The 10,601-nt window shown below is 40.6% G+C and overlaps 1 protein-coding gene across 2 annotated transcripts in view; it reads left to right on the top strand.

Annotated features, from left to right (window-relative positions):
• The first annotated feature begins 1,133 nt into the window (after window positions 1-1,133).
• LTN1 (listerin E3 ubiquitin protein ligase 1) overlaps window positions 1,134-10,601 on the top strand; it is a 71,880-nt gene continuing 62,412 nt past the window's right edge. Inside the window, exons 1-6 of one of the 2 annotated variants that reach the window (XM_010590336.3) lie at window positions 1,134-1,270; window positions 4,347-4,550; window positions 5,214-5,312; window positions 5,853-6,083; window positions 8,794-8,846; window positions 9,575-9,755. In XM_010590336.3, the coding sequence (XP_010588638.2) occupies window positions 1,229-1,270; window positions 4,347-4,550; window positions 5,214-5,312; window positions 5,853-6,083; window positions 8,794-8,846; window positions 9,575-9,755 (810 nt within the window). In that variant the 5' untranslated portion in view covers window positions 1,134-1,228. Of the gene's footprint in view, window positions 1,271-4,346; window positions 4,551-5,194; window positions 5,313-5,852; window positions 6,084-8,793; window positions 8,847-9,574; window positions 9,756-10,601 lie in introns of those variants that run through there. The other variant, XM_023548489.2, reaches the window with a different exon arrangement.

Genomic DNA, 10,601 nt, shown 5'->3' with positions numbered 1-10,601 from the left:
TAGTTTATATTTTGCAGTCATTACAACCTTTAGAAGGGTTAGCTCTCAAAAGCTTCTAATATTTACTGATTGATTACCCAACTCCAGTAGCAGTTGGATACATGGCGCGATAATCAGTTATTAAGGGTGCCTGAGCGCAGTTATTTGATAGTGCAGCCTTCTCCCTCTGAAGAAAAGTGTTTACTTAAACGTCTCTTTGTCCACTAGTGACAACTCTGTGCTTCTGCCTCGTTTTTCACACGAACGCCAGCCACCTGCTTGCTCTTCAGCATTGCACAGTATCCCAGGGATCTCCTAAAATAGGAAATCTCTGATTCTGCACTCCCTAAATTTAGCTTCGCTTATAACGCCCTCCAACCTTCCAGTTTCCCTATTATTCATTCTTCAAATGGACCACTCTTCAGTCTGGGTCACTCTTCACGCTTCGAGTCAGTGAGCACTGGATTGGGTCCTTGTTCCCCTAATCCTTGAGGCTCAACCCACTTTAGCACTTCTCTTCATATTGTATTCCTTTGACTGCGCCTGTAGACTGAGCTCCGCACCTGCAGAGTTCACTTTCGTCTTGTTCATCTTTTTAACTCCGGAACCTCGCACAGTGTTCGGCACTTCATGCATTTATTCCTGCAGTAATTAGCGACTGCGTGCCAACAATGTGCCATTTACCTTTGGAAGAGTTGAGACGCAGCAGAGAACGAAACGAAGCGCCCAGGAAGCCTTTAAAGAACAGAGATATGCAAGCGACAGAATAAACACATAAAGTAATTTCAAGTGGAAGTGGTGCTACAAGGAAAAACAGCTAGAAAACGATAGAGTAGGCAAGGAAAACTTTTTTAGAGGAACTGAGGTCACCACTAATCGGAAGCGCCGGCACTACACTTAACTCAACGGACCGCGACGCAAGGAACAAATCTGCTTCCTGAAAGCGCCGGAAGCCGGTTGCGGTGCCCTGGCGTCTGACGCTTGGCTTTCTATTGGGCACAGATGACGTCACTCAGGGGGGCGTTGGCTTCACTGTGACGTCTTCGGTGGCGGTTGGTTAGGCTCGCGGCTGGAGGCGGGCACGGAAGTAGGGTATGGGAGGGCGGGGTGGGCGGCGGAAGGGGCGGGCTCGGGGAAGTTGTTTCAGTGGGCTCTCTTCCGGTTCACGCGAGAGGCCGGAAGTTGTGGTCCGCCGCATCAACCTGGGGATTGAGGGGGTGGGGGTGCGGCTGTGACCGAGACCGTGACCATGGGCGGGAAGAACAAACAGCGGACCAAGGGGAACTTGAGGGTGAGTACTGGGCGGCCCCGCCACCGGGACGACCTCGCTTCGCAGTCTCTGGCTCTGCCCTGCGCCCTGTCGCGGCTGCGGGGAAGCGTGTGTTCGCGTTTCGGGTGTGACCTCTGTGTTGTGTGTGCGTCCCGCGGCGTGTGTTATCTCAGAGCCGATTGGGGAGTTGTGAGAGGAAAGGTTATCCGTGTCATCATCCCACCTGAGCAATTTTTCTTAAGAAATAGTTCGGTGTCAGCTCCATCTGGAAGGTTACCTGGCCTAACTGGTAAGGGGGGTGGCGGAAGCGCTAGGAAGGAGGGGAGTTGGGTGGGAGGGAGTTGACGTGAGCTTGGTGTGCAGGATGACTCGGATCATGTCGCTTCCTTACTCAGAAATATACAGGGGCTCCCCCGCATTCCTCTGGGTAAAGCCAGAGCCCTTATGATGGCATGCAAGGTATATGGTTGGCCCCTCGTCCCTTTCCATGTTCAGCTCCCTCCTCGCTCACTCCATCCAGCCACACAGACCTCACCGAGCTTTGACCTTGCCTGGCACGCTTCCCGACGCGCTGGTCTCAGATGGCTCCAAGTTTTGTTGCAGACACTTCAGTGAGGCCGCCAGTGATCGCCCTGTTTTAAATTGCAATACCCCCCTACCCTTTCCTGCTTTATTTTTCTCTTTTGCACTTATGACTGCTAACATGTTTTGAAATATACTCTTTTGCTTCCCTGGGATGCAAGTACTATGACCAAAACCCAAACCCACTGCTGTGCAGTCGTTTCCAACTCATAGCGACCGTATTAGACAGAGTTGAACTGCCCCATAGGGTTTCAGTCTGTAAGGAAGCAGACTGTCACATTTTTCTCCTGCAAAGCGGCTGGTGGGTTAGGGAACCACTGACCTTTTGGTTAACAGCCGAGCGCTTTAGCCATTGTACCACCAGGGCTGCTCAAGTACTATGAAGGCAGGTGTTTACATCTGCTGCAGTATCCTGGGAGCGTAGAACAGGGGGCAGGCCTTTGGTAGAAACTCACTGAATACCTGTTTAAAAGAACATCAGATGGATTAAAAATAATAAAAAAAGTTTACACAAATAAGGATGTTATTATATTGGTATTTTTTATAGTGCTAGGTTTTTTCTAAGATTGTCAGATTTTATGAAAACACATGTTTCCTGTTTGATGCAGATTTTTGTGATATCAGTACCACATTTTAATAGATGTGTCACAATCTTTGAAAGATAACAATATCAATAACAATAGCCGTAACAGTGTCAGGACTATGCCACATGCTTTACTTCCATTCTCATTTCATTTTTTTTGTTATTTCAGTAATTTTCTCATTGTTTTATTTTCTGAAAAACCCCAAATATGAGGGAAATGTTGCAAGAATATTAGAGTGACAACTCGTATATTCTTTACCCAGATTTACCAGTTGTTAACATTTGTCCACACCTGCTTTCTCTTTGTTAATATTTGGCTACGTTAGTGCAATCTCTAAATAAATGTAGTTTGCTGAACGATATGAGACTTAGTTGTAGACATAATGACACCTAACTCCTAAATGCTTCCCATATGTATCTTCTGAATACAATGGCATTTTTCTGCATAACCATGAGTAACTAATAACATGCAGGAAACTTGACTATGGTGTAAACTGTTAACTTGTATTCTGGTTTCTGCAATCATCTCAATAAAATACTCTATAACTTTTAAAAAAATATGGTGTTTGAAAAACATCTGAGGTTCAATCAAGGGACACTCATTTCATTTAACATTTTGGCCCCTTTGATCTAGACGGTTTCCCAGTGTTTTATTTATTTATTTGGTCTTCTGTGACAAAAGATTGGCAATTGGAACCTTCCTGCTGGCTCCTTGAGAGAAAGACCTGGTGATCTGCTCCCATAAAGATTACAGCCCAAAAAACCCTATGGAACAGTTCTACTGTGTCACATGGGGTCACTATGAGTCTAAATTGACTGGAGAAAGATGCGACAGTCAGTTTCTGTAAAGATTACAGCCTTGAAAATCCAATGGGGCAGTTCTGCTCTGTCCTGCAGGGTCGCTATGCGTCAGAATCGACTCAGTGGTAGTGGATAACAACAACAACTTCATTTTGGTCATGGAGCTGAGGCATTTTCCTCCTTAGATGGCAGCTGATAAATTAATTTCTTTCAAAAGTTCAAATACTTACTTTCTGTGACACAACTAAGCCTCTCATTTTTAGTACAAGGAGGCTGCTGTGTTGTGCATCAGTCAAGCAAATCACTGTCTGTAGTTTAAAACAAAGGAGTCTATCCTATATCTTTACCGTCATATTGAATTTTATGTCTGTAATAATGTAATTTATCACCTTTGTAGCCCCAAGAGTTTGGGGTACACTTTGGGTGTGTGGAAATAAGTCAGATGTGTCTGCTGTCAAATCTAGAAGCAGCTGCCCATTGAACTTGCCCCATGGTGGTGATTTTACACACACACACGCACGATGAAAAGGAGTCCCTGGGTGACACAAACGGTTAAGCTCTTGACTACTGTCCAGAAGATCGGCGGCCTGCTTCTGAAAGGTCACAGCCTTGAAAAACCTATGAAACAATTCTGCTGTGTCCACACAGGGCTGTCGTGAGTTGACGTCATCATGATGGCAACTAACAACATATATGATGAATGAATGAAAAAATCCATTTTAAGTTAATTTTGCATCATTACATAGTACACGTATGTGTATATACGTACTACTTAATAAAAATTAGAAAACAAAAATTTCATAAAACAATATTCTTACCACATGTGATACACTCTGATTTTTAAAATTTTTATTTTATTTTTTTAAAATGCTGATCATGGCTCATTAAATTGATACCTTGAGCCACTAGTGGGTTGTAGCTGAAGATGAAAAAAACACTATTCTCCTAGAATTGTTATTGATAGCTTCTTGGTGGCAGACATATTTATCTTTGGGGAACATTGAACACATGAAGTCTTAGACTAGAAAAAAAAGAAATGCCTAACTGAAAACTTTTTCTGGCTGTGGGAATAGTCAGGAAATTACTCTAAGGAACTTACATTCTGAACTTTTTTTTCTCCCTCCTTATCAGCCATCCAACAGTGGCCGAGCTGCAGAACTCCTTGCCAAAGAACAGGGAACGGTGCCTGGCTTTATTGGTTTTGGAACATCTCAGAGTGACCTAAGCTATGTTCCTGCTATTCAAGGAGCTGAAGAAATAGACAATCTCGTAGATTCTGATTTCCGAATGGTGCTGCGGAAACTTTCCAAGAAAGATGTCACCACAAAGTTAAAAGCAAGTTTTCTTATTTTCATAAAAATGATCAAGAAAATCCTTTTGTTTAAAAAATGTCATTGGCATCGTTTATGTAAAGAAAAATGGGCTGTAGTTTGTCACAAATAAGTTCCTTTACAGTTGTCCTTGTTTCTGAGGAATAGATGTAAGCGTGGTTGTCACTTAGCTTCTAGGTTATAAATTAGTTTTTTGTGCTGCACTTTTTTGAATCACTGTAGAATTTTGACAACACAGTTTGTCCTATTAGGGAATGTAATTTTGACCTTGTAATTTTACGTGAATTTTGTTTGGAAACCCTGGTGGCATAGTGGTTAAGAGCTACGGCTGCTAACCAAAAGGTCAGCAGTTTGAATCCACCAGGAGCTGCTTGGAAACTCTCTGGGGCAGTTTTGTTCTGTCCTATACGGTTGCTATGAGTTGGCATCGACTTGATGGCAACGGGTTTTTGTTTGGATGAATTTTATTTTTTTAAATTCAGCCAAACAAAAGTTTCTAGTGGAATAGCCTGTGAGGGCACTGTTCAGGTTAATTCCACATCATACGTGCAAAAATGATGTGTTCTGCCATCACTTAAAATAGACTATGCTTCCAGGATAGAGTAAGTGTAATCCATAACTAATACAATGACTGCTCGTCCCTGACAGTGTTAATAATTTACACCAGGCTATGCAGGAATTTGGAACCATGTGTGCAGAGAGAGACACAGAAGTTGTAAAAGGAGTTCTTCCTTACTGGCCAAGAATTTTCTGTAAAATTTCACTCGTAAGTATTAAAACTTTATTAGTTTATTTCTGTTATGTATTTTTTGCTTGAAGTCATGGGGACTCTCACATTTAAATGATTGATTTTTGGTGAGGAATGTGAAATGTTATGTCAGCATTGTTATGCAGATGGGTTGTGTTGGGTTGTATACAGTTCTTAGGTTTTGCGTTTTCTAGAAATTAGGTCATTACTTGAGAATTCGTAGATACTTTCCAAGCATAATACGTTTCTGGGATTATTTTATTTCATTGTATACTTGTTGCAGAAGAATGAGAATGAATTGTTTATTCAGGGCCCAGCCTTGAATCTGTTACAAACTTATCATGGTTAAGAGAGGATGAAAAATTATGTCAAGCTGTTTGACATAATTTCTGATACAAAAAAGAAAACAAAGTCAAATTCTTGATATTTGGAAAAACTGATTTTATTTGAGCTCCATGCATAGGTGAATTCTTAGTAGTGGGTCATTACAGCATATTCAGAAAGGTCTGCCTTTGTTTTTATGGGCTAGTGTTATTTACAGTTACGTATTTTCAATAGGATCATGACCGCCGGGTTCGAGAAGCCACACAGCAAGCTTTTGAGAAACTCATCCTCAAAGTAAAGAAACACTTGGCTCCCTATTTAAAAAGTGTAATGGGATATTGGCTCATGGCTCAGTGTGATACCTACACACCAGCTGCATGTGCGGCAAAAGGTGCGTTTGAAGCCGCTTTCCCTCCAAGCAAGCAACCCGAAGCCATAGCGTTTTGTAAGGATGAAATTGCAAGTGTAAGTTCTTGGAAGCAGCCTGTATCTATCTTTTTTTTTTTTTTTTTAAGTGTATAAGGGATATAAGGTAGATCACAGTGACAGCTCTTTCACTTGGCTTTGTGGGGGAATAAGTAAATGAACTATGTTCAAACAGTAGAAGGTTGCCTTTTTAAAATGGTGTTGAACAAAATTAACCATTTTGGATTTTCAGCAAAATTAAGATGTTGGACTGTATTTTTCTAAAATACTGAAATTTTCCATCTTTAGTTTATAAATCTTAATTTATATCTAAAAATTTAGGCCTATGTTTTATAATATATAATCTAGAAAAATACATTTCAAAATAAATTTAAATTCATATTTTCCCTGTATGAATACATACAGATCTATCTCATTTTCTTTGTTGGCTTCTGTTGGATTTATAGTAGTTTAATTAATCTCTTTTATATTAATATACCTTTTTTTTTTACCCAATTTTTATTATAATAAACACTGCTTCACTGAACATTTTTGAATTGTTCTCTTCATACCCTTGTGGGAGTGATAGTTATTATAAACAGATATGTTGGGTCAAAGGATAAGAACATTTAAACTTTTTACAGTTATTGATAAGTTACCCTTCAAAAAGGTCATACAAATTTATACTCCCATGAAGAGATACAAATTTCTCCACACTTGGCCAGCACTTTTGCTGGATGGATATCAGCCATAAGTTTTTGTTGTTTTCCATGTGTCTGTATCTAACAGTGTCCTTCCTCATTTCTTCCCACATTTTCTACTCCTAGTAAATGGACTGGAAGAGCTAGACAACCAAGCTTGTTAGAATTATATCAAGAAGTAAAAGTAGGTGGACTGTGAGGTGGGAATTAAGGATTTTTAAAAGTTCGTGCTTGGATTCATTTCCTTATTTAGTAGAACCCCTGTGTTTCCATAGCACCCTGTGCATAATCCATCCTAAACACCTCCCTCCCTCCCTCCCTCCCTTTTCGCTTCCCCATTTCAGTTAGTCAGCCCTCCTATGGCTTCCCATTATGTTTACAAACCCAGATTCCTTATCGGCCTGCGTGACCTGCCCTCCCTGTCTGGTCTCATCCTATACCTCCCTACTTCTCCCTCTCCCTTACACAGTCTAGTTTTCCATTTGGGCTCTTGGTTTTTCCATTCTTCCATGTCTCCATAGCACAGAGTAGAACTGCCCCACAGGGTTTCCAAGGAGCGGCTGGTGGATTTGAACTGCAGACCTTTTGGTTAGCAGCTGAGCTCTTAGCCACTGTGCCACCAGGGCACTTTTGTTTTTTTGGGGTTGGTTTTACCAGATCTCATCCTATACCTCCCAACACGCCCTCCCCCCGCCCCACCACCTTCAAGTTCTCCATTTAGGTTCTTGGTTCTTCATTCCTTGGGCGTGGCTAGCTTGTTCTAGGGAGAGGGTAGCTTTAATCATGTTCTCAAAGGGAGTTCTCTAATCCATCTGCTAATTGGGAGTCATTGGTTTATTTGAAATACCAGGTGACATATTATGAGAGAAGTCATGAGATTGGTCACCAAGAGTTTTAGAAAAGGAACTTTGAGACAACTAATTTGGCTGTTCACAGGTCTTTCTGTTTTGTTTTTGCCTCCTGTATTCTTCTTGACTTTGTTATGGATGGATAACTAACCATGTGGATTATTTTCTCCATTTTATTTTCTCTTTAGTTGGCTATGTCACAGTTCATTACAACTATTGGGTTTGAACTTTTCCAAGTTCAAAACCAATTGATGAGCAAGGAGTCAGGCAGACAAAGATCAGAATGTCAGAGCTAAAGACACACCGTCGTACTGTCTATAAGAACGTAGACTTTGGGCCATACTGTTGGGTTCCAGTCTCACTCTGCCATTAATTAGGTGTGTGACCGTGGGCAAGTTGCTTAAACTTTCTGTGCCCCATTTCCTCATCTATAGAATGGGAATTGTACTTCATGGATTTGTTGTCAGGATTAACGTAGCTCATGCATGAAATGTGCCCAGCAATGCCTCAATAAATGTTAGTGATAGTAATTGCTCTAAAGGTGATACTGCAACAGTGGGCTCCCGAGCACTGCACCCTGGGACTAGGCAGATGTACAAAATGTCGGGACACCTGGCCTTGCTCTGTGACACAGCAGAGCCCAGTGTGCAGCTCTCTGTGGGAGGGAGGCTCTCAAGGATGTAGGAGGAGGAAAACCAGGACCTGATTTCTCTCCCAAATTCACTAATTGGGATTCTCTGTTTGCAAGAGGCATGGGGGAGCAAGTGGCCAGGAGTGTTGAGGGGAAGATTCCTCCTGATGGAAATTGGAGGTGTGGGGAAGAAGTGCCCTGTCCTCCTTACCCGAACAGCAGTCAACCCAGGGGGTTGATAACCCAAAAAACCTAAACCTGTTGCCATCAAGTCAATTCCGTCTCATAATGACCCTATAGGACAGAGTAGAACTGCCCCATAGGGTTTCTAAGGAGCAGCTGGTGCATTCGAACTGCTGACCTTTTGGCTAGCAGCCATAGCTCTTAAGGGGCTCCCAGAGGATTGATAGGGAAAGAAAAACAGGTAAAATTTAATCCTTTTAGTTTGCTACTTAATGGTCATTCTGGAACTGTTTTAATGGTAAGAGGGTAAAAACAATTAGGTGATGAGATTTATGGCGATTTTTAATGGGTTTAACTTAAACCTGTGCTCTGTCTGTTCATCATTGACGGTTCTTTCTCCTCTCCAGGTGCTTCATGATCATCTTTTAAAAGAAACACCTGACACGCTCAGTGACCCACAGTAAGTTGTTTTATTTCCCTGTAACTCACGGTGACATGGTTAATTTCAGTGTGACCTTTTTTTTAAGAGAAGTGATTCTAAATGTAAACATGGAAATATTTGATACAGTACTATGTGCAGGTGCTGTTTTAAGAGTTTTTATTTGCAAATTGTCCTGCTGTTTAACTTGAATTATCTGGGAGCTATACATACACATTTGGTTCTTTTAGAAAGAGGTGTTTTTAGATTTTTTTTTTTTCCAAATTTACCTCTCGGTCAGGCATAGCAGGTACCATTTTAAGATCTGGTTGAAAATAGTTGAGGAACCGTGAATAGTTCTATTGAAAGAGTAGCAAAATGTCCTGTTTACATTTACGCTTATGTTCAAAACAAAGTTTTCAGAGCCCCTAAAGGGAAATAAATGCGTTGGTATCCTTTTTCTAGAATAACCCTGTCGTCTGCTACTGAGACCAATATATTCGTACACTTATTTCACACCATGGCTTTTCTTTCACGTTCTTGTACTTGTAGTAAAATATGTGATTAAAACTCTGTATTTTGAGGGAAGTTGACGCAGCAGTAATAGAAGATAGAAGTAAAGCAGTGTGATGTTCAAAAATCATATTTGTTTTGTCATTTGAAAGCAACTATGGTAGATATTTAATGATAAAACTTTTAAAATAGAGGTGTCAGATATGTAGTTTGGCTTATTCTCAGTCCTTATATATATTTTCTTTTTTTGTGTCAAGAACTGTTCCAGAGGAAGAAAGAGAAGCTAAATTCTATCGAGTTATAACTTGTTCCTTGTTGGCCTTCAAGAAATTGCTTTGCCTCTTGCCTGATAATGAACTTGATTCTCTGGAGGAGAAATTTAAGTTTCTTTTATCACACAATAAGTTTTGGAAGTATGGAAAACACAGTATACCTCAGGTATCTTAATCTTTTTTTTTTTTTTAAGACATTTCCCTGAATTTTTTTTTTCCTGCCTCTGTTTGTCTAGCACGTTTGAAAGTCTGCAAGCACATGTTTGTGATGGATCACTCAAGAGTGAATTATTTCTCTTACTAAAATATTATTCTATTTTCACATATTTAGTTAGCTATTTCGACCTCAGGTTCAGAGTTGAAGGATCATACTCCTCCCTTCATGGCACCTTAAAATTGTTTTGTGCAATGCTCTTCTCATTTAATGTATTTATTTTCTTCCTTTTGTCTCTATTTCCCTCTCCATTCTCCACACCCATCCACCAGCCCATCGTTGTAATGTGTTTAACGTATGTCTTTTTGAGAAATGTGTTTTTGTGTGTGTATACATGTGTTTTAATTTACAGAAATGGTGTAGTGTAATACATCATCCTTTTTATTACTTTTTGTTTATTTAGCACTTTTTTAAAAAGATACATTGCGTTCCCATATGTCCATCTGGTCCATTGCTTCAGTCTGCTGGGTGGTGTTCCCCGAGTGATAGACACACTGATTGCCTCTAACTTCATGCCCTTACAAATATTTCAGCAACAAGCATCTTCACTGGATCTGTGAGAGTTTCTTTGGCATATGTACCCAGGAGCAGAAATGCTGAGACTGTGTGTATTCTCAGTTTTCTGAATGCCAGATTGTTTTTCAGAATGGCTGAATTCCTCTAGACTCAACAAGCAGTTCATAATGAGTCTGGTATACCTTATAGAGGCATCATTTATCAGTCTAATGGAAATTCAAATGCTATCTCTCTTTAGTTTGAATTACTCTGCTACCTAATGATTTTTAGCATCTCTTCATA

The sequence above is a fragment of the Loxodonta africana genome, chromosome 20 (genome assembly GCF_030014295.1).
Source record: "Loxodonta africana isolate mLoxAfr1 chromosome 20, mLoxAfr1.hap2, whole genome shotgun sequence".
NCBI lineage: Eukaryota > Metazoa > Chordata > Mammalia > Proboscidea > Elephantidae > Loxodonta > Loxodonta africana.
This window is presented reverse-complemented; position numbering and strand designations above follow the sequence as displayed.